The 26713-nt window shown below is 39.1% G+C and overlaps 1 protein-coding gene and 1 long non-coding RNA gene across 6 annotated transcripts in view; one reads left to right on the top strand and one right to left on the bottom strand.

Moving 5' to 3' along the window:
- The window catches only part of SLC25A36 (solute carrier family 25 member 36), a 30881-nt gene extending 26290 nt beyond the window's left edge, over positions 1 to 4591 (bottom strand). For 2 of the 4 annotated variants that reach the window (XM_026664091.2, XM_087965007.1), the window contains exon 1: positions 4426 to 4591. In XM_026664091.2, the coding sequence (XP_026519876.1) occupies positions 4426 to 4466 (41 nt within the window). In that variant the 5' untranslated portion in view covers positions 4467 to 4591. Of the gene's footprint in view, positions 1 to 534; positions 778 to 4425 lie in introns of those variants that run through there. The other 2 variants (XM_087965008.1, XM_026664099.2) reach the window with 2 other exon arrangements.
- LOC148130922 (uncharacterized) lies at positions 4061 to 7365 on the top strand. 2 transcript variants are annotated; one of them, XR_015749470.1, is made up of 3 exons: positions 4061 to 4255; positions 5095 to 5190; positions 7104 to 7365. It is a non-coding gene; the product is annotated as an uncharacterized LOC148130922 (long non-coding RNA). The 2 variants fall into 2 exon arrangements; XR_015749469.1 differs by lacking the exon at positions 4061 to 4255 and adding an exon at positions 4702 to 4738.
- The last annotated feature ends 19348 nt before the right edge of the window (positions 7366 to 26713 follow it).

Here is a 26713-nt window from a genome sequence, read left to right on the forward strand (position 1 = left end):
TATTTCAAGAAATCAATGTTATCCAAAAGAAGTAATTTTTATACATTCAAATAACTTCCTAGTGTACATCTGTTTGCAAGTTAGAACAACATACTCCAGCCCCCAACAATAATTGATGAAGAAAAATAAAGAATTGCAATAGGGAAAAAACTAGTCAATTCAAGATCATAACCTCTGCACAAACAAACTGAAGTTTTAACTTTCTTCCCTGCAGCACACAACATGAATGTTACATATGTATCACACCATTTTATTTTAAATCTCTGTGAAATAGTAGTAAAAACCTGTATTACCTAATGTGAATTAGTGCAGGGTGACTTAAAAAGGGTTGAAAGTCAGTCCGAAATTTCTTTTGGTTTTAATTCCCACAAACTTCCATTCTATTTTGAGAGAAAAAAATGCCTGTCTATAACACGCTTCCACACGCTCCAGCAATTAAATGTCGTACGACACACAGAAGTTTTGTCTATGGAGCAGTCAGTCGATAAATTTCAAGGCAGGAAGGAAGGGAGGTTATCATAATATTTCACCTACCCTCCAGCAAAGAGATGTACGCAAATGTCTCTCTGGCTCATATTTTCATTCTTATCCCGCTTAAGCTAGAAGACAGACCGAACGGGAGAGGCTTTTCCCACTCCGCTTTCTTGTTAATCTGAACTGCGATGAGCATAAACTCGGAAGCCGTGACGCCGCTTCCTCAGAGACGCCTTAATCTTAAGAGAAACTCCGGTCCCAACAGGAGAGGCAAGAGCAGCACCAGCCAAGCAGGCAAAAGCGCAACCGCCTAGCCTCTCGCTTCCAAGGCGAAACGAAGCCCAATATAAACAGACACGGCCATTGGCTCACGAACGACCGTGACATCACCGGCTGAAGTTGTGCTGGCTTTGTGCACGTGACTACGTCCTGAACTGTATACTGATGCAAAACACGAGAACACCCCCCCCCAAAAAAAACACCAAACCAAAACAATAAAACCTCCTAAGTCAATTACGCCGGGATAGCGAGCAAGAGGCGCTGCATCTCTAGTTTGCCTGGGAAGCGCATGCTTCCGCATTTCTTTTTATTTTCTTGGGATCAAGGCCCCTTGAAGTCGTTGGCTTTCACTTCCGCGTAAATATACATTAGAGTGACTTACAGATGCGCGTGTTTGCAAGCAGCAGAGGAGTGTAGAGACTTTTTTCACATTGTTTCTCGCGGGTGGGGGAAAAAAGGGCATTGGAGCTATTCATTCCTCTCGTGAGAGAGATTCATATCCGTCTCAATTTTTAAAAAAAGTTATGAAGTATTAAAAAGTTATGAAGTAAGATAAGTTTTGCACAACCTGTTTTCCACAGCTAGCAGAACCATGATATTTAGTTCATCTAATTTTCTGAATCTATTGGGCAAAGATAGTTGGATATATATATTGATCAAACAGGTAGTGATGGCCTCAAACAATATCCAATGGTTCCAACTACACCATTGTTTGGGTGGATTTTTAAATTTTTTAAATAGTACATAATATGGAATCAATATCTCTCCCATGTATGTTCACAATTCTAGTCCCTGCTATACTCCCATCAATTTTACTAATTTTGAAAGAACACAAGACATAGATGATACTCTGCTTTACAAATATCTCCTTTACATACTGATTATCCTTCCTCATCCCTATGGAACTCAACATCTCAGATTGTAATTATTCCTTATCAACTTGTTTATGTAATTTAGCTCCAGGACCTTTCTATATTTCCCTTACAATAGTTGTACATTTCTAGTTTGTTACAAGATTCTCTCCCTCTACCCATCTCTTCAATGGATATTAGTTATTAGTATATTAGTTATTAGTTTTTTTAAAAAATGCATGGCCATCAGCTTTGGAAAAATTCTATCATTCCCCAATCCCAATTATCAAGAGCAGGGGTGTCAAACTCATGGCCCGTGGGCCAGATGCATTGTGTGCTGGCCACGCCCACTCCCATTTTAGCAAAGGGGAAAAAAGTCACTATGCTCGAGTTTGACACCCCTGATCAAGAGGATTAGACATTATTTGGAAATGATTGCATAAGCACTAAGGAACTTAGCAGACTAGGCCCTCAAGTCAGATCCATTAACAGCCAATTTTTGTGAACTGCTGGGAGTGAGCAGAATAAACCCAATGGGATCTTCCTTCTGTGTAAGTAGCCTTCTCTAGCCCAGCACTTTCAGATGTGCTGGATAACAACTACTCACATAATATTGTTGGATGTTAAGGAATACAGTTCTATGGTTTTTTTTAAAGCTTTACCTTATTTAAAAAAGCTTGATTTGATTATACTGTTTGCTACTTTCTGCATTTTTTTTTCAGATATCTTGACAATTTATTGAACTGCATTAGTACTAATATCTTTCCTTTCAAAGTTTATGCTACCTTGAGAATTTAAATGGACGGTATCTCACTTTTTAAACAAAGAAACTCTGAATACTATTTTAGTATAAGATACAAATTGGATAGTGTTAAAACATTATCTAATTCTCCCTGAATCAACAGAACTTTACATTCCTAGCACACCTAGATAAGGGTGCAATTGAAAATACCTGAAAAGCTTTCTCTTTCCTGTATTGCAGCAACAACTACTTCTCCTGAACATACTTTTGTGACTTTACTCTCTTTTTTGTGGTTATTTGAAGTGCAAATATGGAAAAAGTCCAACTTGGTTTAAAAGGATCAAATACAGGTTCAGTTATTCTGCAACAAGATTACATTTCCCCCCATCTGCAAATGGGGAATTTATTATAAAAGACTGCTGAGGCATTTTTGCATTATATTTGTAGCAACATATGTGTAAAAATATATAATCATCCAGTGCCTTTAAATACTTTATGCAGATTGTTTACCTGTTATTTCTAAAATGCTAGGATCAATATTTTCCACAGTGAAAACATCCCAAGGCCTGATCATACTAAATGGACATGTGTAATTAATACATACTGAATTCAGAAGCACCTGAATTCATATCAGATCACTTGATCTTAAAAAGGCTTGAAAACAATGTTGCAATATTCAGTGTTTAATTTATGTTGATTTCAAACCTTTCACAATATATTAAGCTGTTGGCTGTTTATTGCTTTAAGCTTTAGCAGCCCATAATCCTCCATGAATGAACAAAAGGCTATTTTCAGCAGCAGAGTATAACTGGTAAACCATATTTTGGCAACATCTGGGTTAAGTGAACCAAGATGAATACACCACTGTATAACCAAATATGCCCCTTACATATTTAGGTGCAATGCCTAATACAAGTACAAAAATGTGGACATGTATAAGTATTCAATTGATAAAAAGTTACATCCTGTTTTGATAAGTTTGCCTAAACCTATTGTTTCAATTAAGAATAAAACTTCATAAAAATTATTAAATCTGTGGTTTTAGCATTTTTGTATCCTGCTAAAAATGGATTAACTATAAAACAGATTAATTCAATATTGTTTGCTGAGTCATTTTATGTTTGATTTATAACCTACCTTTCATTCAGAAACTCAAGGCAACATACTGATTTATTCAACAATTCATGGCTTAGTGCATGTGTCAACCCCACCCAAAATTGTCCTGCTATGCTATGTATATATTATTCAGTTTGAATTTGTTAATGAATAAGCAGTGATATGACATAAATGACATCTCCAGAATATAGCATCGTGTGTCTTGATGACACTTGTATCTTGTATTTTTAGTTTAAAATCAGTTTCTTTAGTTCAAAAATTATTTTAGTTGAAAAATTATTCAGCTGAATACCATTATATAAGAATGCCTATTTTGTTTATGGTTTTAAGAACATTGTTGCAAAAAAAAATGACACAGGATTGATACTGAACCATAAGCAACTTCCAAAGAGTGACTCCTGCCTTCCAATGAAAAGAAACAGAAGAAGAAACCGAAAAAGGAAACATCCTCCCCCTCAAAAAAATCCAAATCTTGCACAGGGCCAATTTCATTAGTCAGAGCCAGAAGATAATTCCTTATATACCCTTATTTTTCTGGCCTTAAATCCTACCGTCCAATTCGCAGACAATTCCTTTCCCCATATTCTAGCTTTACATCAGAGTCAACTTGCTTAGGCCTCCTGCATTCATCTGGGCTGCCTCCACGGGCAGGCCCCACACCCTGGCCAGCAAGCAGATGCTTCTAACTCTCGGGAAGCCATTTCTACGGGAACTGCAAACAGGAGGCCTGCTTCCACCCAAGGAATTTCTGCAAAATCCGGAGAAATCTCTCGCAGAGCTTACAGCTTCAGCTGTAAGTTTTTCATATTACCGTCCCCTTTAGCCGCTGACTAGTTTGGGCGAACCAGGGAAACCCTCCCTCTTTCTGTCCAGCATCACAGCCGGCCAGAACGCTTAGGTGCCCGCACGTTTTCCCGTCTGACGTCCCACCCCAGGGCCCAAACCTGCCTCAATTCTACCTACCCTCCAGCAAATAAATGGATCGCGGTATCTTTCCAGCTCATTCTCTCTCATTCTTTTCTCCGGCGGTCGGGAGGGGGAGAGGAAGAGCAGGAGACAGTGTTGGACACTTCCTTCCTCTGTGATTGCTTAAAGGTGCGGCAGGGCCTGGCTAACCCCCGTGAGCGCCATCTTCTGGGCAAGGGAGCAATTGTCATTTAGGAAAGCGATAAATGATCGCTCTAGTAGTCCATTCAGAGAGAGTGGGAGGAAGAGCCCGAACTTGACTTGAATTGAGCTTTTAGCTGGGGGAGCACTTAAAAGATTTCGGTGTAAGGTAAATATTTTATTTTATTTCTTTAATTTTATCGACTGCTCAAATACACTCGGTTGCTAAATGCTTTCGAACCTGGTTATTACTCGGACGGGTGAGTATGGGGAAACCCACAAGTACGATACCACTAATGAAGAAAATCCTGAAAAAGGGCAGGGGCAAAGGCCATCTCTTCTGTAGCCAACATAAATAGATATGCCCAAGCAGTCGCCAGAAGTAGAAATCGATTTCTCGAATGCTTTAAGAAGGGGCTGCTACGCAACGCTGGTCAATTAGTTCACTTTAGAAGGGTAACGTTTCTGTCCCCGACCTTGAGCAACGGTATAGCAATGCAATTCTCTTCCACTTGTGGCCTCTAGGTGCCTGGATTTTCCATTTGAGGATTGTTGTAAAACACGTTATGGGAGACTTAGTAATGCATGATCTGCCTGCGTCAGCACTGAAGACCAAGCACGGTAACTCTCCCAACAAACACATGCATTTTAGATATTGCTTCGTTCAATAACATCTCCTTGGCTTGGCAGTTAGAGGATTTTCTGTGGAAACTACAACTTCCAAAAACTGGGAGGTAGCACGACGCCACCTTACTTGGAAAAGGGGTGCCGTAAAACAGTCCTCTCGCTTGTCCCGCCCCTTCCTTTTAAACCAAAGGCGGCTCTGGCAGTAGGCACGCAGCCAGCCGATTGCAGCGCAGGCTCTTGACACGTACGTTTCACTAAGGGGAAGCTGGAAAATTGCGACAACTTTAACATTTGGGGCTAAGAATTATAACTATGTGATATAAAAGCACAGGCGGTCGTAGAAAAGGTGCACTTTTCCTGATCAATTTAACGGAACAACAACAGAGTTGGAAGGTCTTTTAGTCCAATCCCTGCCCAAGCAGGAGATTCCAATCTTTTCTTAAAAACCTATAGCGATGGAGCACCACAACTTCTGGAAGCAAGCCTTCATACTGTTAGGAAACTTCTTAGTTCTAGGTTGGATCTTTCTTTTATAAGTTTCCAACTGTTACTTCTCCTGTCCTCAAGTGCTTTGGAGAGTAGGTTGACCCCCTCTTCTTTGAGATAGCCCCTTAGATACAGGAAGATTGCTATCATCGCACACCTGGTTTTTGTTAGACACCAGAAAGTTCCTACAAGCATTCTTCATAGTGTTCAAGTCCTTTTTGTTGCTCTTTTCTCTGTACTCTTTCTAGAGTCTTAACATTTTTTGAAACATGACCAAAACTGGATGCCGTATTCCAAGTGAGATCTTAAAAAGGATTATAAAGCAATACTAACACTTCACCTGATCTTTGTTCATTTGCCCTGTTTCTCAATAATCTTTTGGGATTTCTGGAGATATAGCTACAGTATAGTCAATGGCTATACCTCACACTAGCACAGCTTTCAGAGAGATATTATCCTTTCTGGGACCTTTAGGAGGGTAGTGTCACACTAAATAACACAGCACACCAATAACTAGTCCTCTTATTTTGTTATTGGTTACAATAAAGCAAACTTTGATTCAATACCAAATAAGTGGAACACAACAGTTCCTTAGTACTTGGGAAATCATCCAAGTATAGGCTTATGCATAGAACACAGTAGCATTTATATTCCTTGTTAGAAGTAGTCCTTGATTTATTTCCACAGTTGTGACCAGAACTTCCATCACTAAGCAAGAGGGTCATTAATATGATATCATACCCATAGTTGTTTGATGAATCCCTGCAGTTGTTAAATAAATCACATTGTCATTTAAGTGAATCTGGCTTCTGGATTGACTTCGTAGGTGGAAAGCCAGCAGGGAAAGTCACAAATGACAACTTGCATACATAATCCTGGCATACTGCAATCATCATAAATACATACTAGTTGACAAGTGCCTTAATTTTTATTTGACTGCATGGATGCTGCAACAGTCATAAGTGCAAGGACTGATTGTAAGGCACTTTTTTCAGTGCTATTGTAACTTTGAATGATTGCTAAACAAATGATCATAATTCAAGGGCTACCTATCACTGAGAGGCATTCACAACAAAAAGCAAAACAGCAGATGAATATTTTGAAATTAAACAACAGTGTAATCATCAGCTGAGTATCTGCAAAAAATATAGTCATTGTGTAATGCACAAACTACAGATACAACTTAGGTTACAATCATCCATTCAGCAACCATTGAAAGTTACAATGGCACTGAAAGAAAGGGACTTATGACCACTCCAGGAAGTTGCAGCCATTGTAGTATTACATAATATTCATTTGCAACCTTCCCTTTCCCACAAACAAAGTCAATGGGAAAGCTGGCTGTAGGTTGCAAGCTTCTCCTTCTCCTTGCTACTTGCTGACCCACTCTTTGTAGTAATTTTTATGCCTGTTTTTTATAGGACACTCCTACAACACTTTCCTGCCTGCACATCAGCTCACTTCATGTGCTTTGTAGTATCCACTGATGTCCTCCATGCTCCCACCTGACAGCCTATTTGTCTGGGACTCTAATCACTTCCCATGTGCTCATTTAAAACCTCATTAATTGAAATTACGATGGCAACCAGGACTGCTGGTATTTCCATCACTAAATGATGCATCATGTGACATTTTACTTTACAATCACATTATGTAGCAATGGAAATTTCAGTCTCAGTTGCTCTCATAACCTGCTGACCACTTACATTTCTAAACCAAGGTTTTTAAACCTTTTTTCATCCATGGTCTCGTTCCTTATTTTTTTCCCCACAGTGTCCACCCAGGTGCTACTACTAGATACAGACACAAGACTGTGTGTGTGTTTTCTGGTGTCAACAAGTTATACCAGGGCAAGTAGATTCCCACATTTTAAGGTGGAAGAGTGTCACAGAGAAAATAAGAAGCTCTGTCAGTTTTAAATGTAAGAAGCAATGGGACTTCTTACATTTCTTTATTTGTTATCCCACCTTTATTATTTTTTATAAATAACTCAAGGCAGTGACCATACCTACTACTCCTTCCTTCTCTTTTCCATATAACGATAACCCTGTAAGGTGAGTTGGGCAGAGAAAGAGAGAGTGACTGGCTCAAAGATACCCAACCAGCTTTCATGGCGAAGGTGGGAGTAGAACTCAAGTCTCCTGGTTTTTAGCCTGGTGCCTTAACCGTCATTCACATATCTATGGTTGCTTCGCACCCAAATGGGCACAAATAAAAAAAATCCAACTATTATAAAATTTGTTGTTGGGTTTTGACAGTTTTGTCCAATCTGATGCCATCTAAATGTACTAGAAGTTCTGGATAACAGAAGAAATAGGCAGACTTTGGGTGGTTATATGTTTGGGAGTGAGGCAAGAACCAGAGGGGTTGTAGCAAAGATGCGAAGTGTTTAAGGCCCAGCTTTTTAGTTTTTAAATTTGGGAAGAAGAGTTTCCTTATTTCATTTACTCAAACAAAATTCTTCTGTTGTCAGAGTGGGAAAACAGGGTTCCAGGAAAGAAAGGAAATATATTTGTAGCTCAGCATCAGGATAGCCAAATCTGAATTAAATGTTCTATAATCCCCAATTCAACTACATATCCGAATGATTATGAGGAGGAAGACACATGAGGGATCAAATGCATGGAAGAAGAAAGTGATTGCTACATTTGTGAAAGTCAATAGGAAATACCCAATCACTGAAAATGGGAGAAAATATAACAAAACATCACACTAAGATATTCCCTCTCTTTTCTTCTAATCCAGTTTGAATCTCTCTGAGATATTTTTCTGTGGTTTTTTAAAATGAAGTTTTGGAATATATAATATATAGTGTTTTAATCCTTTTAAAATCCTTTTAACAATTTCAAATAAAAATTATCCTTCATACCCTCTAAACAGAACATTCAGTTCTGATTTAGATACTTAAGTTTTGTTTCGCCTTATGAGCATAAGCAGAAACCAATTACAGGATTTTAAACATATATTGTATAAATTGGATGTTCCTCAAGTATTTATAAATGAGTTTTGAATGCTTCAAAGGGTGAACAAAGTAAAATTTTGTTCAGTAAAATGTAAGTATCATGTGATGCTCTGTTTCTCGTGAACAGTATTTCTTTTAAATTAGAGGAAGCACACTGATCAGTGCATAATGTTCTTATTTCAATTTTAAGAACATCCTTCGAGCCAAGATGTCATATAATAGGGGCCTCCATCATCCAACTATGACATGTACATAGCTTTTTTATTTCACTTTTCTGTGTCTTTCTTGGCCCTTCTTTCTAAAGAGACACAAATAGTGACCCAATTGAGCCAATGTAGACCTCATTCCAACCTGCTGTTTTAATGTCTTGTTCTTTCATTCTTATGTCAGCAGAACAGTATCAGGATAGCAACTAATCTCTAGCCATTTTTTTCACACACAAAAAATGCCAGGCAAGAACACTCTGTAGGAAGAAAAAATGGAGTTAGAATGTTTCAGAGAATCCTTTTTAAATAGTTCAGACTATAAATATTGTTCTCTCTAGATAGCAAGAAGATCAAGAGAACAATTTCCCCACAAAAGTAAAAGAAAAGTTGATAGCTTGGGGGCAATGGATATTCTTTGTAGAAAATAAGATAAAATAACCTTTATTGTCACTTTTTGTGAACACACTGGCACATATTAAAAAAAATGAAATTCTGATGCCTGCTCTCAAAAGAAGTATTTTGTGCTAAATCTAAAAGGGGGAGAAGCCGATAGCTTATTTTTTTCCTCTTCTCATTGGCTTGTTATAGGAAAATGGGAGGAAGAAAAGTTATAGGCCTGGAGATGACAAGGCAGGTATCGGGAGCCATGCAGCAACAGAGAATATTATTATTATGGTGAAGAAGATTATGTAAGAACTACATTGAAATCCAGAGTGTCTTAGGGCAGAGATGCTAGTCAATCTATTAGCTTGTTAGTCAATAGCTCCAAGATTGCAAAGCACAAGTCAAACAATATATTAAGCTGTAGGAAAGATGGGAAAAACAAATTCCAGCAAGGGATAAGAGCAGAGACTTCACACTTGCATTGACAAAGGACAAACAACCGTTTATAATGGTTTTTAAAATAGTAGTATGCAGTAAAGAGTTTTATTTAATCTTGTTTTGTCAAATTTCTAGCAAACATTGGCTGATTTCATACCAGGAAGCCTGACAGGTAAAAGAATCAGTCGTGTAACTGGCTTTACTTAGCTGTAAAATGCACAGTATTTTTTTGCTGTTTGACTGATGTATCAGGAATGAGTGCATCTGGGATATGTTGTGGTTGGTGTATACTTCTTCTGGTCAGTTCTGTTCTTCTGTATTTTTGTGTTGTTTTTATACAAAGCAAGAGAAACAAACAAAACAATTTTTTTCTATTTGTAAGTCACCCAGAATTAGGCAGCCTCAACACTTGATTAAATAAATATATTGGGTTTAATTTTATTTAACTTCAATTAATGTTAAATTAAATATCAATTAATGAAAGATTAGTCATGTATTTAATAATGTTTTGACATAAAGCTTTACAATTAAGTGGCATGTCTTGGCACCCAGAAGGCTATATCAAAACTTTTGAAGCTATGAATTGCACTCTTCAGTCTTACAGCAACGTCATTCACAACAATTCCTCAGTCATGTTTCATATTCTGCTTGGTTATAAATCACAATGTCCCAAGGTATTTAACTCTTGTTTCAGGCTTGGCAAAGTACTCACAATTCAAGTATGGCTAACCTTTTTTGCAGACAAGTTCGAAGCCTAAACTGAATATCTCATAATCCACTGAATTGCAATGAAGGCAGAGATATCATCTGTTTATGCTCTACAGTATAAATTTTAGGCTTCTAAAATACTAGATACTTGCCTTTTGGTTTTGATGGTTGGAAAGTGTATGCCACCTGTTTTCATAGTAGCATTCTACCTTGGCTTTCTGCTGTCCTGTTTCAGACCAAGCATATATGCTGAATTGATTTGTTGGAACTTATTTGTCAGTGGTTCTAGGTAGTGTGTTGAGTTAAAGCATAAGAAAAGAAATCCAGAGTAGTCCATAGAGTCAGGCATCATGGACTGCTAGCTGGTCCACTATCAAAGAGCTGAAGTTCAACAAGGTTCAAGAATATGAAACTGTGGAGCTGAGGTTTGCTCCAGTTATTTACAGTGAAGAAATTGGTCACCAATGGTTGGTCTAAAATTAGATTGCCATAGATGTGTTTGAATTATGGTGTTGTTTCTGAAGGAGCTCAGCAGACCATCTCTAATTAGCTATTTGAAGTTCTTGGCATATTTTTGAGCTGGGTGGCCTTTTGGTATCAGGACTTCTATCAGCTGACTCATTCTTCAGCTGCTGCAAATTAATGCTGGAATTTCCTAAGGTGGATAATTGCTTCTTGAATCCTGAAGTTATTTTGCCAGTAGGACTTCTCCATCTATCAGTCATCCAAATCAGATGAGACAATGATATCTTCTTTACCAACATTAGCTCTTACAGCTTCAGCTTTTATAATATTTCTATAAAGCATGATCTACAACAACATAAACATTCACAACCAAAAATACAAGTCCCTGAATATGTCAGAAGATGTTTAAGAGCTTCAAATCTCTTTGGTATGGCAATGTTCATCTTGCTTTTGAGAGTAGATTACATTTTGGAAGAATCAGTCATATGTTTCTGAACATATGATGACATATGCTGATGTTACTAATCTAGAAGAACTAGATTTCTGCACTTTCCATAAAGAACTAAGAAAATGGGGACAGCAAAGTAATTTTTTTTATTTGAATATATCAGTTTATAGATAAATTTTAAAAGTTTGGCAGAACTCAACCTGTTTTTTTTTAATTAGTGCTATCTGATCTTATGGATAGGAATATTTTTGTACAATATACTAATACTAATCAGTTAAGTATAAAGAAGATTAGAACTAATTAAAATAAAACATAGTCACTAGCAAAACTCTAGTGCTCCATCTTGTACTGATTGACATATTGGTTGAATGAGTTCATAAGTGCAATGGGCCTTCACTCTGAAGTAGTTTTTCAATATGCATTTAAATGGACGGAGCTGAAATTCAAGGTGAGGATTTTTCTGCTAGAAAGTACTTGTCCACTCTTTGAAGTTGACCAAATCAGAGAACAGACTTTGCAAGAACTATTGGATTATTAGAAATGTCTGTTCCCTCATCTGGCCAACTTCAATTTATTTTTACAGGGAATAATAGCAGAATCTTGAAAGCCTTAATGTACAGATTTTGTCACTCACTTTTATGCTAAACTGAATCAAGGTAGGGTTGCTTTGAATCTCTTTTTTATATAAGCTTGAGTGCTGATAGAGAACCTTGAACTGCTATATTCCTGAGATGTTACAGTAGCATTACTACATGAATGAAAATAATGAACTGATCAAAGTATATATAGATAGTCATTGACTTACCAACAGTCACTTAGTGGTCTTTTAAAGTTATGGCAGACCTCCTCAAAAGGTATTTAGCTTAGTTTAGTTTAGTTTATTGTCATTGCACCTCGCACAACGAAATCAAACACCATCTTCGGTGCACATCATGACCATGAAAATAAACACAAACACAAACATCCTTCACACTTCACACATTGAACCGAAAACCGGCAACACCGCACCAACTATACGGTAGAATTCAAAAGAGCTACTGCCCTGGGATAGTAGCTATTTTTCAGCCTATTTAGGATTCATCCGGAAGTTATGTTTGCTGTAACACCCTTCTAGTCATTTACTTTATGGCCAACTTTAGAGATGCTGCTTTGTGTCCCTCCCCATTTTTCCTCCCATCCTCCCCCACCAGGTTCCTACATACACTGGCCCTGCTTTGCCAGCATACCAGATTCCACACACTCCTCGCACCCCCATCACCGATCACACATTTATTTACTGTTGAAAGTTCTCTAGAGCTCTGGAAGTTGGAGTTGCTAGACCACATGGCACAATCCCACAAGCATCCATCATTTTCTGAGGAAAAAAAAATGCTGGCAGAACTAAAGCTAACTTTAGCAAGGAAAATACATCATCTTGGTTTTCTTTTTCTTGCTAATGTTAGACATAGCTCTGCCAGCATTAGTGGTGCTCATGCAGCTAATGCTGGCTGAGATAAAGCTAGCTTTAGTGAGGAAAATAAAATGGAGAACTTCACCTATATCACTTTTTGTTCAGTAAAAAAAAAATGCTACTTCAGATTTCTGTAGAGTTCCCTTGAAGATACTAAACTGTCAAACATAAATTCTGTGATTCCCAAGTATCACCGATCAAGTATCCCCAAGTATCACCGATCACATTGTCCAATGAAGGTAGATGGAGGCTACTTGGTCACTCCTCTCCTTCACTTGCCATTTGTTGGGATGACCTTGGTTCCCACAAGAAATTTATTTGTTTTGACTGGTAGCTAGTCTATCTGCTTCCCCCCTCCCTTTCCCCTTTCAAAGTTCATGGCAACTATGAGGCAGGAAAAGATGGATTCAGCCAGGTCAGCATCACAGTTGACAATTGGATCTTCGCCCTTAACTGGAAACTTCCTTAAACCTCAAAATAAGTTACCCAGACTTAACTCACACATCAAAGAAGAGTTAGTTAAAATAGAGTTACCGTATTTATCGGCGTATAACACGCACAGGCGTATAACACGCATCTTCATTTTAAGAGGGAAATTTCAGGAAAAAAAATTAAAAAAATTCTGCCTGCCTGCCTTAGTTTCTGGTTGTTTGGGAGCAGCTTCGGCTGAGAATAATAACTATTCGCCTCTTTTACTCAGCCGGCTGTTCCGATTCCACCATTAACGAAGGCAGGCAGGCAGGCAGAACGGAGCACTGCGGGCGGGCGGACGGGGGTGGGGGTGGGGGAGAGGCGACAGAAAAGCCCCCCGCTTCTTTGAAGCAGTTTCTTCCTGTGCTGGTGGAGGAGCGAGAGAGCGACTGAGAGAGCTGACCCAGAGAGAAGGACAGGCTTCGGTTGCTTCCTCCCTCCCCTTCTTTCATTTGTGTCCTTGATCCCGATCCCAGCAGCATTCACCGAAGGCTTCTTAACATTATATCGGCGTATAACACGCATACATCATTTGCCCCCTATTTTCAGGGGGAAAAAGTGCGTGTTATACGCCGATAAATACGGTAGTTAAAATTATCCCCCAGTGGAGCTGCATGTTTACAAGAATAACCTTCACAAATGACTTGTACTTACATATGCCCACATCCCTTCAATAACCTTCACAAATGACTTGTACTTACATATGCCCACATCCCTCAAATGGCATCCTAGAACTAGCACATGCACACATGCACACCTTTCAAGATCCACAGCAAGGAAAAGCTACCCTATACTGTAAAGCAGTCCTTTTATACTTCATTTTGTCTGTAGCTACTCCCATAGGAAAACCTCTTTGCTTTTGGGAATAAATACATCTTCTTTCCTCATAGCTGTCTGGACTTTATTTTGATTTATTCTTGCACAACCCTGGCTCAAGTTTGAACCCCAAATTAATTTTCTGACAGAAGTTGCAGTTGTTCATGGGGCTCTACAAATAATAAGCTTGGTAGATCACTATCTAAAATGGCAGTCAGGCTCAGAAGAACAAGATGGAAAAGATACTTTGGGCACTCTTTTTCAATTTCTAGAAATGGCGGTATGCACTTATGAAAAATTGACTGCGCAGCAGGACGACTGGGACAAAGAAGAAGCCATCTTTGATGAACAAATGGTTCTATTTGGGAAGGAGGAGAAAGAGGAAAAGAAAAAGGGGATTTTAAGGCTTGAAAAAAACAACCAAAAAAGAGAAAAATGAGGTGAAAGGTGGATACAAGGTTAGAAAACAACAGAAAGGGGGAAAGCAGAAGAAGAAAAGGGAGGAGGAGAGACAAAGGGGTAAAAAGGGCAAGGAGAAGAATAAGCAAGAGAGAAAGGAGGGGATGAGAAGCCTTAATGGTGGGAAGCAAGATTTAAAGAAACAAAACTCATTTAGAGATAATGGGTAAATTTAATTGAAAAAAGGGATTCTGTAAGGTACATAAGATTGTGTTTTTATATGTGTATTTAGAATAAAATGCTTAAGATATAAATGAGTATTAATATGTATGATTAGTTTCTTAATGGCATTGATAGTGGTCTTATATACTTATTCTTTGTTATTCTTGTGTTTTTTCCTTTCTCATAAAATTTATTGTGTAATTTTAGAATGTACTAAACAGAATCCCAATATAAGTTAAGTGTTATATTAAGTATTATTAAGCTAGGGGAAAGAGTTAAAGGCGTCACTCCAATCAGTGTACAGGAGAAGTTTGTTTAAAGAGAAAAGATGAATGGATAGCTGGAAATACAACAGACAAAGAATGATGTATTATGAATTGAACTGAGATGAGATAAATAAAATAAAACTAAGAAAGATAAAAGAGGGAAGAAGCTATATAGAAAATTGAAAATGGTAATAAGATATGGAATGGTATATAAAGTGAATATGATTTTTGAATTTGTGTCTGTGCGAAGAGTTTTAACCCGGGATCAAGCAACTTTCAGAAAAGATGTTTTATGTTTTTATGTTCTACGTTTTGTTTGTTTGTGTATTGTTTTTGAAAAGCAATAAAATTTTAATCAGCAAGAAATATAATTTGGATAATAGAATGAAAAGGAGAAGTTGGGATAAGATATGAAGCTGAACAGATAACATAAATATATATATTACAATTTGGAATTATTTTGTATGTTCTATTGGTTTTTTCAGAAAAGATCTTTTATGTTATTATGCCTTGTTTGTTTGTGTATTGTTTTGTAAAACTAATAAAATTTGTTGTTGTTTTTTAAAAAAAATGGCAGTCAGGCTCAAACCCAGAGATAACATTGTAAATTCCAACCGAGTTCAGTTCTTTTACTTGTTTACACTTAAATGTACAGATTCTTGCCAAACTTAAGCTATAACCTTCTAACCTACTAGATATATCTTCAGGGATTCTATGGTGTGGCTATCCTGAACATTCCCCTCCCTTCTTCATCCAGTTTGGGACTGCCCAGTCTCTTAATCTGTGCATCTCTCTGGAAAAGCTCAGTGTTGCCAAAACTGGAATATTTAGGGGAAACAGTCTTTTATACAACAACACATATCAGAATCTAGCTCATTTTGGCTGATCTTGAAAGGCTGAATAGTACTGGACCTGGTTAGTATTTCAACCTGCTAAAGCTGAATGCTACACTATGTTGTCAAAAAAAAACCCTCCATACATGAAGCCAGTGATGTATTATTGCGAAGCTAACTGAAATGATGAAGTTCAAGTTGAGAAAGACTATTTTTTTTTCCTTTACCAGTTTTATTTATTTACTCCTATAGTTAATCTTGATGAGAATTCTGCTATATAGGAAAAATGTCAATAGAAAAGGCACATGACTTCAGTTCTGCATAATGAAACTATAAAAAAGAGGAATGATTAAACAAAGAAGAAAAACAAAATTATCCTTTTAAACATTTTTATTAAATACAATGGAAATTAGTTCGTTCTGGCCTCAGCCTTTTATTTTTCTGGCTTTGCCTATTACTTGGAATGTTGTCCCCAGTATAGGACACAAGGCTAAGTGCTCTAAGTAACTAAATATAGACCCAAGTATACACCTTCCTTGGATATTATATAGACATTGAAACAAAAACAAGCTGCCTCTTGGCAGCTGATGGCAAACTTAATTTATTTTGTTTTCCGGTGGTTGAGAAGCAAATGGTGGGATTAGAGAGATGATGATGTCATTGGAGGAAATGTTGGAATTGGCAATTTTGTAATTTTTTCTTAATTTGTTTTATTTTGTTTTGGTTTAAAGTAAGCAATTATTCAGTAATTTGCCACTGGATCTTGTTGGAATTAATTTGAAGAGCTTTAGAACTCATAAAAGTGTGGCTTAACAACCATAGTTTATTCACCCTGAATACATAAAAGCATACACACAGATTTATGGTTCAATTTTCATTAAACATGTACATTTAAATTTATCTGTTTAGGAGAAAATGTTTAATTCCCACTTGACTAAACAGTTTCACCATATTTTTAATCTGTCAAATAACCCCACCATCCCTAAATATGTCAATAGATTTTATTTACATGGCACTGCAAAAAAACAAACAAACCACAAGCTGAAATATTAATTCGATTTACTTCTCAACTAGTTGTCCTAGGCACTAAAATATGCTTTTGGTCATGAGAAAACCAAATAGATATTCGAAACTTCTTTATGGAAGTCACTTATATAGTATCAATTCTCACTTAAGTCAAGGATGCTAAATAAGTACTTTGGGAACCATTTATAGCTTTATCAGCATCTATTTTGTGATCTCCTAGAATTCACAAAGAGGAATAGGTGACCTAATTGTATCAATCAATCCACTGTCAATAACTTCCCTGTTTTACATTACTTTTTTTTTGTTTTTGGAATGTTACAAATTTAAAGGATTTCATCTGATTATTAACCTGTTCAAGCCTAAAGCCCATTTCAATACCTAAAATCTCTGAATCCCTGCACCCAGGGGTTTTGAACATTGCACTTTTATTTTTAAAAAATTATATACTTAATTTAAGCATAATAAAAAATAAAGCATGAGTATCTGAAGAAACTTGTCCTTAAACTTTAAGAAGGATAATTTTGTTTTGTTTAAAATATTTTAAATAGATCAAGCAGTTGAAGTCTGCCCTCTGGTGATTCAAAAGCATTTTACATTACAGAATTATATGCTGTATTCCTTTGAACTGGCATGCTGAGTATCTCCTTTTGATACATTGTTTTAGTGCAGTGGGTTTCATGTATAAATTGCTTTCCCTTGTAAAAGAAACTTATTTTTTCCCTTCAAACTTATATAGGGTTCTACCTGTAACTAGCATTTATTCAATCTTAGGATTTGTTTGCATGCACTGATTGCTATTTGGTAAGTCCAGGAACACACAACAACAGCCTCTTTCCAGCCCTCTGTGAAATCAGTTTCTGCTGCTCTTTTTCTTTTTTTGTCATCACAAATGATACTGTCCACTTCATCTACTATTCTTAATGCCATGACAGACAATTACGTCTATTCCAATTGTCTACTGTGTATCATGCATCATGGGCACTGGCAATGGTAATTACTTTTTTGTTTTATAAATTGTAAATAGTAAAACTCTCCTCCTCCTCCTCCTCCTCCTCCTCCTCCTCCTCCTCCTCCTCCTTTTTCTTTTTGTAGACTTGAAAATGGTAAAAATAACACTTTCTATTTTCCTTCCATCCATCCATCTATCCATCCATCCATCCATATAAATATACAGTTAGGGATTGATGGGAACAGGGAAGGAAGTAGTTGAAAACTGGAAAATGATCCCTTTAATTTCTAACCAGTTTACAGATGGGAACTGAGAAGTTTAAGGCTGCAGTGTGAAAAGTCCATCATTAATATTTCAAATTAAAAATAAAATTTGCCTGCTTGTTTATCTTAAGTGCTATCAATTTCTGAGAAGCTGATGTGGTAAAAGCTACAATGGTAAACTTTTCATTATTATTTATTTAGTACACACACAAACCACATAATTATATACAAAACTTCTATGGACTGTGGCAGTGGCCTCATAACTGGATGTCCAATTCAGCTATCCAGATTATCGCCTCTGACATTGCTTGATGCAGATCTTCTAGAAAGCCAGAAGATGCATGTTGTGGGAAATCTTGCACAATATTTTTAATAGTCTGCATATCAGCACCACAGCCACATCTTTCCATTCCCACTGATACAGGGCAGAGGCATTTCTTCCAGTGTAACACTTAATTCTGTTCAATTTTGTCCAGAAGGAGTGAGTCAGGTTAAAACCAGGTAGTTTGGTAGAGGGATCACTAATGGTCAAGCCACAAGAAGGTATCTTGGATCATTCCTCTTCCAAGACATTATTAAACATTATTATTTACATTATAAAGTGGGTAGATGTTAAGTGAACAGCTGTTTTCCATTCTGGCCTATGGGATTTCAGTCTTGTGATGGACTAACATGGAATCAGCAGAGCCAAAAAGTGATACTTGACTAAGATCTTTACAAATTATTCAATTGATGTTCTGGTACTTCGGGAAACACACATGAGGACTATCGCTAACTGACAATTATGGATAAAATATTTGCATATCAAATAATAACCACATTGACTTTCCTTTCAGTAACTGTTTAAACATAATTTTACCTTTGATTAAATCTAGTTTCCCAACTATCAGGATTTGCTTGGATAATATTAAAAGTGGAAGTCATACAGGTTTTTGATAAGTAAGTTTATTGCAATAATTATAATAGTCTTTAAGAAGAAATTCTAGTAACAGCCTTTTTAGTGAATTCGTGATTTAGTTCTTGCACCTTTATCTGGTACTTGTGTTGTGCAGATCAAAGCTTCTTGCTTTTGCCTAGGAGGAAGGATAGGATCTAGTCCCTTATTATGTAATGCTTGTGCAATAAATTGATTAGAGACATACAGCTTTAGGCTGCTTTTGATCTTGCAGAACATGTTCTCCAATCAACGTTCAGTTCTAGACAGTTTAACCTGTATGATTTTTTGGCAGATGGTAGAAATCCCAGTTAAGAGGAGAAACCTTTTCCATGTTTATTATAACTAGATATTTTTTCTTGTTATATAGTGTTTGTTATGCATTAATAACTTTTTTAAAAAGCTAGTGTGAAATAATTTTTGGCAGAGATATTCCAGTATGTGCCTTATATTTTATATGAACTTTGTGACTCCTGGTTTCTATTTGCAGCTGTTCTCTTACACAGCCATTTCAATCATAATATATCACAGGCACATGGCAAAATGTTTTAATTTTAAATAGATCAGTGTTCAGATAATATATACTTTCATGAAAGATATTCATCTTTTATTATTTTATTATTTATAGCTGTTTTTTCATTAAGATACAGAAATGATGTGATTGGCCATCCTTAACAAGTCATGAAGCAAAATTCACAACTGAAGATGAAATCAGTTTCATCTTATTTGTAATAAATGAATCATTTGTGAGAGGACAACTTTGCTTGCCTTTCACCAAATGTACTAGCCACTTATGAGTATCATAATCATCAGTAGTACATGTCCTGAGGAATGTAGAGAAACAATTTTCTGGAGATGGAATTGAGAAGTAATAAAATGGGAGAGTTTAGAGTTAGCAACAGAGGAAAGATGTTGGTTAGAAAATGACTCCTTGTTGTGAAGGCATTAAAATAGTGAGCTGACCATGCTTGGTGAGCAAAAAGGAAAGAAAAGACGAAGAGTAGGAAACCAGGAGTCACAAAGTTCATATAAAGAAATTACATTAAGGCCCAGAAAACATTCTCAGGAGAAAGAGGACAAAGTGGTGATCTGGGAAAGGCAGAATGCTATTAGAGGTGTAGATATGTGTAGGTAAGGTAGGTACAGATAAATTATTTTCAGAAATCGAGTAGACCAAATTTTTCAGAGATTCCAGGCAAAACTGACCTGAGGACAGTTTAATCATTCTCCCAAACCTTTCTTATGTAGCTTTAGTTATTGTGGAGGCTTCTGTATAAGAAAATGAAGCAGTAAAAAAAACAGTTTCATGGAATCCATAGATGGGACAAGACAAGAAGTAGTTTTACAAGAGAGATATGTTGCATTCGCTCAGAGAAGAAATTCTAGAGAAGCCATTGGGAGGAAGATTAAGGCTGAGAGAGATGAAGGCTAAGAGATAGGAATAACTGCTATTCTATTATGAAAACTAATGGAGTCAGATAGTTAGAGGAAGAAGCTGAAAGCAGAATAAGTGATTTTGGAAAGAGGAGTGGAATGGAGAGAGAACGTGAGAGGAGAGGTGGTTAAAGTAGAAGTGTAAGAGATATATTGTAAAGCAATAAAAATAAAACAAATAATGGACATAAGTGAGCAAGAAGGAATAAGAAAAGGAGAGGTGAATGAAAATCTTTGTGGTCAGGAAAACAAAGTTGTTATTAATAACAGTGTACTTACTATGAACAAAACCTGTTATCTAACTAAAAGGAATTAATTTACCACAAGTTAGAAAGGAATACCTCTTAGAAATACAATAGGGGATAGGAATAGAAATTGCACAAATAATACATTTCAGTTTTTAAGCAACTGTGAACATCCAGTATGATTTTGTTATGCTTTGTTCAACATAAGTCAATCTCTGCCTGGTTGCTTGCTGCTGCTGCTGCTGTTCTTTTATCCTTTACCTGGCTCCCCTCCCCCCCCCCCAATATCTTCAACACACTTTCATCTTTGATATAGATGTACTTCAGACTTGAACACTGGTCATGAATACTAAAACTACTTTATTGTAGGCTTACAATAACAGAACCTTGTAAGTTTGAATGCACCTTCCTGCCTTTTTCCTAGATAGAGTCAAGTCTGAAGTATTTTATAAAACTCCATTCCTGCTTTCAAATAAGATTTCTTTTATCTGACCATTGCCTGTTTAATAACCAGGGGTGGGCTGCTGCGGGTTCGCATGGCTTCAGGTGATCCTCTAGCTAAGATTCTGTGCAGTTTGGTGAACCCACAAATCCCACTCCTAGCTGTCTCAGCCCAGCCCAGCCCAGCCCTCCCAGGAGTACCCATGCAGCCCATTTTGGATGCCAGGTAAGTACAGGGCCCACGCGGAGGCTCGGGGAGGGTTAAAAATGGACCTTTCAGAAGGCCAGAAATGTTTCTAGCGTCCGGAGGACCTACAGAGGCCGGGGAGGCTGTTTTTGCCTCCCAGAGGCTTGACGGAAGCCTCCTGAGCCTGGGGAGAGAGAAAATGCCCCCCCCCCCCATGGTGCAGGAGGCTTACTAGGCCATGCCCATCATCGCCACGCCCACCCAGCAACCGGGCAGAGAACCGGTTGCTAAAATTTTTGCAGCCGACACCTGGTTACAACTCCTCCAGCTCTCCCTCAAAGTTATTCTCATTTCCCAATACAGGCTTAGATGTGATTTACACAACATACAAGATGTGACAATGTATTGTTGCTTTGCAATGCACTAGTCACTAAGACCACTTTATTTGGCTGAGACCTGACAAGCTAACATGCACACTTTAATAACATTGCTACTTATGAATAAAATAAAATAAAATAAAATAATTTCCTCAGTAGTGCTACATCTGCTCTACTCCTTTCTAGCATAAAATGTAAACATAAACTAGTCCAAATTACATGACTGAAATTTGTATACATTACTAGTATGAAAGGAAGAATGGCAAGGATCTCTACTGCAGCCTCCTTTGTATGCACAGTACAGGATATTAGTGGCAGTAATTTTGGAAAATACAATTGCTACTGAATAAGTACAGGGGAAACAGCATAATGCAATTCTGTACTGTTTGTATTTACAAGATGGACACACATCTTGTAATTGAAGAAAAAAATAGGTACTGCAAAATTCACATTTTTGTTAGCCGGTAGATTGTTGTAATCTCTATTGCTACCAAGTTCTGTTCACATATAGTCCAATTTTGGACTAAAATCTGGCATATATTTAAGTAATTAGCGTAGTTTTAAAATTATTTTTTTCATTCTTGTGCACTTGATTTCATCATTTAAAAATGTTAGCTCTTCCTGCTTGCCAGCTGTTTAGTGAAACTTATATCTGGGATCAGTTTTTTCCACATTGTCGTTTGGGTATTCTCTAGTCAAATTCATGTCATCTAATTTTCATCCAGTAATTCAGTGTAATTCATTTAGACATTGGAAAACATAATTGTATTATCCACATTTTAGTTATGGAATGTATTTTCAAACATTAGTCTACCACATCTCTTTCTTTGTTCTTTTCAGAGACCAAATGGATAAGCATGAACCTATTTGTGCTGGCAAACTGCCTTCTCCATAGAAGATACTGAAATAGACTGAAACAGAAGATACTCCTCCATAGAAGATAACTGTACTGAAACAGACTTCAATCTAGAAATTCGTTATCATGACACAGTTTTCCCAAATGATTTACCTTTTGTTGGAAACCAAGCAGTCACTACTGCTATTGCTGTGTTCACAGACTGACAAGTTCTCTCTCTGGTCCGCCGCCTGCGCGGGAGCGCCAACTGCTCCCATTGGCTGATGCCATTAACAGCCGGCTATAAAAGGAGCTGTCAAACGGCATCAGCTGTCGCTGCCAGCTGACTGCCAGTTAGCCTCGGCAGCCGCGGCGACCCTTTATTCGCTAGAATAAAGCCTGTTAACTTTCGAACCTGCGTCCGTCTCTATCTTTACCGCTGCTCCACAACACTGGCGACGAGGGCGGGATACGATAAGAGACAACCAGGCAAAGACAGCTGAGCACAGTCACTGTCAAAAAGAGCCGGAGCCACCAAGAGCTGAATACGTCACCGCTACTGATGCTCTCCACGAGCGCGAAGTTCAAATCCCAGCTGAGGAGTCTGACGCTGCCTGACAGGCACAGCCGCAAGCGCTTTTTTAAAGGCGCAAATTTAAAGCTTCCTCAGCCGAGGAAAACAACACCGCCTCTTCAAAGATGGGTACAAACCCGACATTCCCTCCCTTCCAGCCGACGGGTGAGACGTGGGAGTCGTATATGAACCGGTTTGAGTGTTTCCTAAACGCTATCGACCTGACTGAAGCCACTAACCTGAGGAAAAGATCCTATTTTCTGAGTTTCTGTGGGGCTGCAGTTTTTGATACAGCCTCAGCTTTAGTGTCCCCACGCTCTGTGAAAGCTATTCCCTGGGAGGAGTTGCAGGGAATCCTATCTAACCACTACTCCCCCAAACCCTCTCAAATAGCTAGGAGACTAGCTTTTAGAAGGAGAGTTCAGGCTGAAGGAGAGACTGTTAGTCAGTATATGGCAGCCTTAAGATCAGCTGCCATACACTGTGGGTTTAGGGATTACCTGGAAGACATGTTGCTCGACCAAATTGTAGGAGGGGTTAGAGACCTTAAACTACAGAGGCGGTTGCTAGCAAAAAAGGATTTAACCCTAAGCTTAGCCATTGAAAAAGCTCGGGCTGCTGAGCTATCAGAGCTGTCAGCAGCTGAGATTCAGGGAAACCCCATAAAGCAAGGGAACTCTGCCATTCACTTTGATGAGGTATCCCTAGAAGAAGAACCGCTTGATGTAAACCGCCTCAGACTACCAAGCCCGCCCCCAGAGATGCCAAGGAAAAACACCAACCCAGCAGCCAGACAGCAACCTAATTGTCTGAGCTGTGGGGGAGCACATCCCAGGTCAACCTGCAGATTCAGAAACGCCATCTGCCTAAACTGCCAGAAAAAAGGCCACATAGCTAGAGTTTGCCAGGCTGAAAAAACCTTCTCACAAAGACCTCAAGCTGCTGCCTCCTTTCAAAGGCAAGTTGAAGATTGCTATACCTGTTACCACTCAGACAATACCACCCCTGGGTCTAACAAAATTAGCATTTTTGTCTTTTTAGAAGGTAAACCCTGTCGGATGGAGGTGGACACCGGGTCTGCCCTCTCAATCATCTCGTGGGCCACCCTGAAGAAGCTGTTCCCTACACTCTCCAAGAAGCTGCTCAACTGCCACCTGACTCTTCGAGACTATCAGGGAAAGATCATTCCAGTCCTGGGTAAAGGCAAGTTCCTTATTCAATTCCAGAACTTTAGAGGCCACTTGCTTCTGGTGGTTGTAGATGGTGCCCTTCCCAGCTTGCTTGGGCTAGATTGGTTCCTTGCTCTGGGACTTAGTGTAACTGGTATTCACTCTGTGGTGCATACTGAGGTAGACACCCTCTTCAGGGACTACGCTGACGTTTTTAGTAATGAGCTGGGATGTTATTCTGGTAGCCCTATCTCATTTGTTGTAAGCCCACAAGCCACCCCCATTTGTTTAAAACCTTGCAGAATCCCATTTGCCATTTGCCCTAAATTGGAACTGGAACTAGATAAGCTAATTAAGCAAGGGGTACTAGAACAAGTAGATTTCGCAAAATGGGAGACCCCCATAGTCACCCCCCCTTAAAAAAGATGGCAGCGTGTGAATCTGCGCAGAGTATAAAACATCCGTCAATCGTTTTCTCCAAATTAGTGCATACCCAGTCCCCGTAATTCAACACCTGTTGCACTCTTTTGAGCCAGGTACAATTTTCGCAAAGCTAGATATGTCCCAAGCATATCAGCAGTTCCCAGTAGACAATCACACTGCTGACTTGCAAACAATAGTTACCCACAGGGGCGCTTTTAGGTGTAAGCGTTTACAATTTGGAGTTAGTGTTGCCCCAGGTATCTTCCAGTCCCTGATGAAAGGATTCTCCAAGGACTCCCAGGGGTAGTCCCATACTTTGATGACATTTTAGTCTCTGCCACCAACAAAACACAATTATTACTCAGGGTTAGGTCAGTTCTTGACCGTTTTAGGCAGCATGGGTTAAAACTAAAAAAAGATAAGTGCACCATTGCCACTAAGCAAGTGGACTTCCTAGGTTATCGAATTGACGCCTCTGGAATTCATCCTATAGAAACAAAAGTTAGGACCATTCAAGAGGCACCTACCCCCTCTAACAAAACGGAACTACAAGCCTTTTTAGGGCTCCTGAATTTCTATGCAGCTTTCCTTCCACACAAGGCTTCTATAGCTGAACCTTTACATAGACTTTTAGATAAAAAAGCCCCCTGGCACTGGGGACAAGGAGAAGCCAATGCTTTCCAAGCAGTCAAATCCCTGCTAACCTCAAATGCAGTTCTAGTCCAGTTTAACCAGCAACTTCCCCTGGTTCTAGCTGCAAACGCTTCCCCCTTTGGCATAGGGGCAGTACTCAGCCATAGGCTGCCTAATGGCTCCGAGGCCCCAATTGCCTTCTTCTCAAGGACATTCTCTGCAGCAGAAAGGAATGATAGTCAAATTGACAAGGAAGCCTTAGCAGCAGTGGCTGCTGTAAAAAAATTCCACGAATTCCTTTATGGTCATTACTTTGAACTTATAACAGACCACAAACCACTTTTAGGCCTTTTAGCAGGAGACAAGCAAACCCCACAGGTACTGTCCCCGCAGATGACCAGATGGACCCTGTTCCTAGCCGCCTACTCATATAAGCTGGTACATCGCCCGGGGAAGAACCTGTGCCATGCAGATGCCCTCAGCAGGTGCCCCCTGCCAACACCAGTGGAGGACCCCGCTCCAATCCACGCCATTTTTGATTGCAACGAACTCAACCTACCAGTCTTAGCCGAGGACATTGCTGCCCACTCCAGAAGGGACAAGGTAATCTCCCAAGTCCTGGACTGGGTGGGGAGGGGGGTGGCCTGAAATTCAGTACACCCCTGAATTCATCCCATTTAAGACCCGCAGGCATGAGTTATCCTCACTACAGGGTTGCTTACTATGGGGGACAAGGGTGGTCATACCCACCTCGCTAAGAGAGCCAATTTTAAAAGCCCTTCACGAAGGCCACCCAGGCATCGTGAGGATGAAGGCTCTGGCCCGCAGCTACGTATGGTGGCCAGGCCTGGATGCCCGGATCTCCAGTTGGGTAAGCACGTGCCAGCCCTGCCAGGCAACTAGATCAGCACCTCCAACAGCTGTACCAACTCGATGGGAGGATGCTGGGGCCCCTTGGTCCCGACTGCATGTTGACCTGGCTGGCCCTGTGCATGGGCGGACCTTCCTGGTCATAGTAGACTCGTTCTCTAAATGGATTGATGTGGCTTTGCTTCCCTCCACAACTACACTGGCTGTGACGCGAGCCCTGACCAGACTGTTCGTCACGCATGGCCTCCCTGACACCTTGATATCAGATAATGGCCCTCAGTTCACCTCTTGTGAGTTCGGGGTCTTTGCAGCCAACCTTGGCATCAGGCATGCCCTCACAGTCCCTTTTAACCCTGCAAGCAATGGGATGGCTGAGGGGGGTGTTAGATCTGTAAAAGAAGCCTTGGCAAGGTTTGGCCAAGCAGACTGGCACTCCAAGCTGTCCACGTACTTACTCAGCCAGCATTCTACTCCATGCACCACCACCAACAAGTCCCCTGCAGAACTATTGATGGGCAGACATCTCAGGACCACCCTGGACAGGTTGCACCCCCACTATACCCCTGGCACCCCTTTAGGCTCTGACAGCCATGCCAGGGAATT

This window comes from Notechis scutatus, chromosome 4 (assembly GCF_049901735.1).
Source record: "Notechis scutatus isolate UNSWTSFEM ecotype Mainland chromosome 4, rNotScu1.2, whole genome shotgun sequence".
NCBI classification, from domain to species: domain Eukaryota; kingdom Metazoa; phylum Chordata; class Lepidosauria; order Squamata; family Elapidae; genus Notechis; species Notechis scutatus.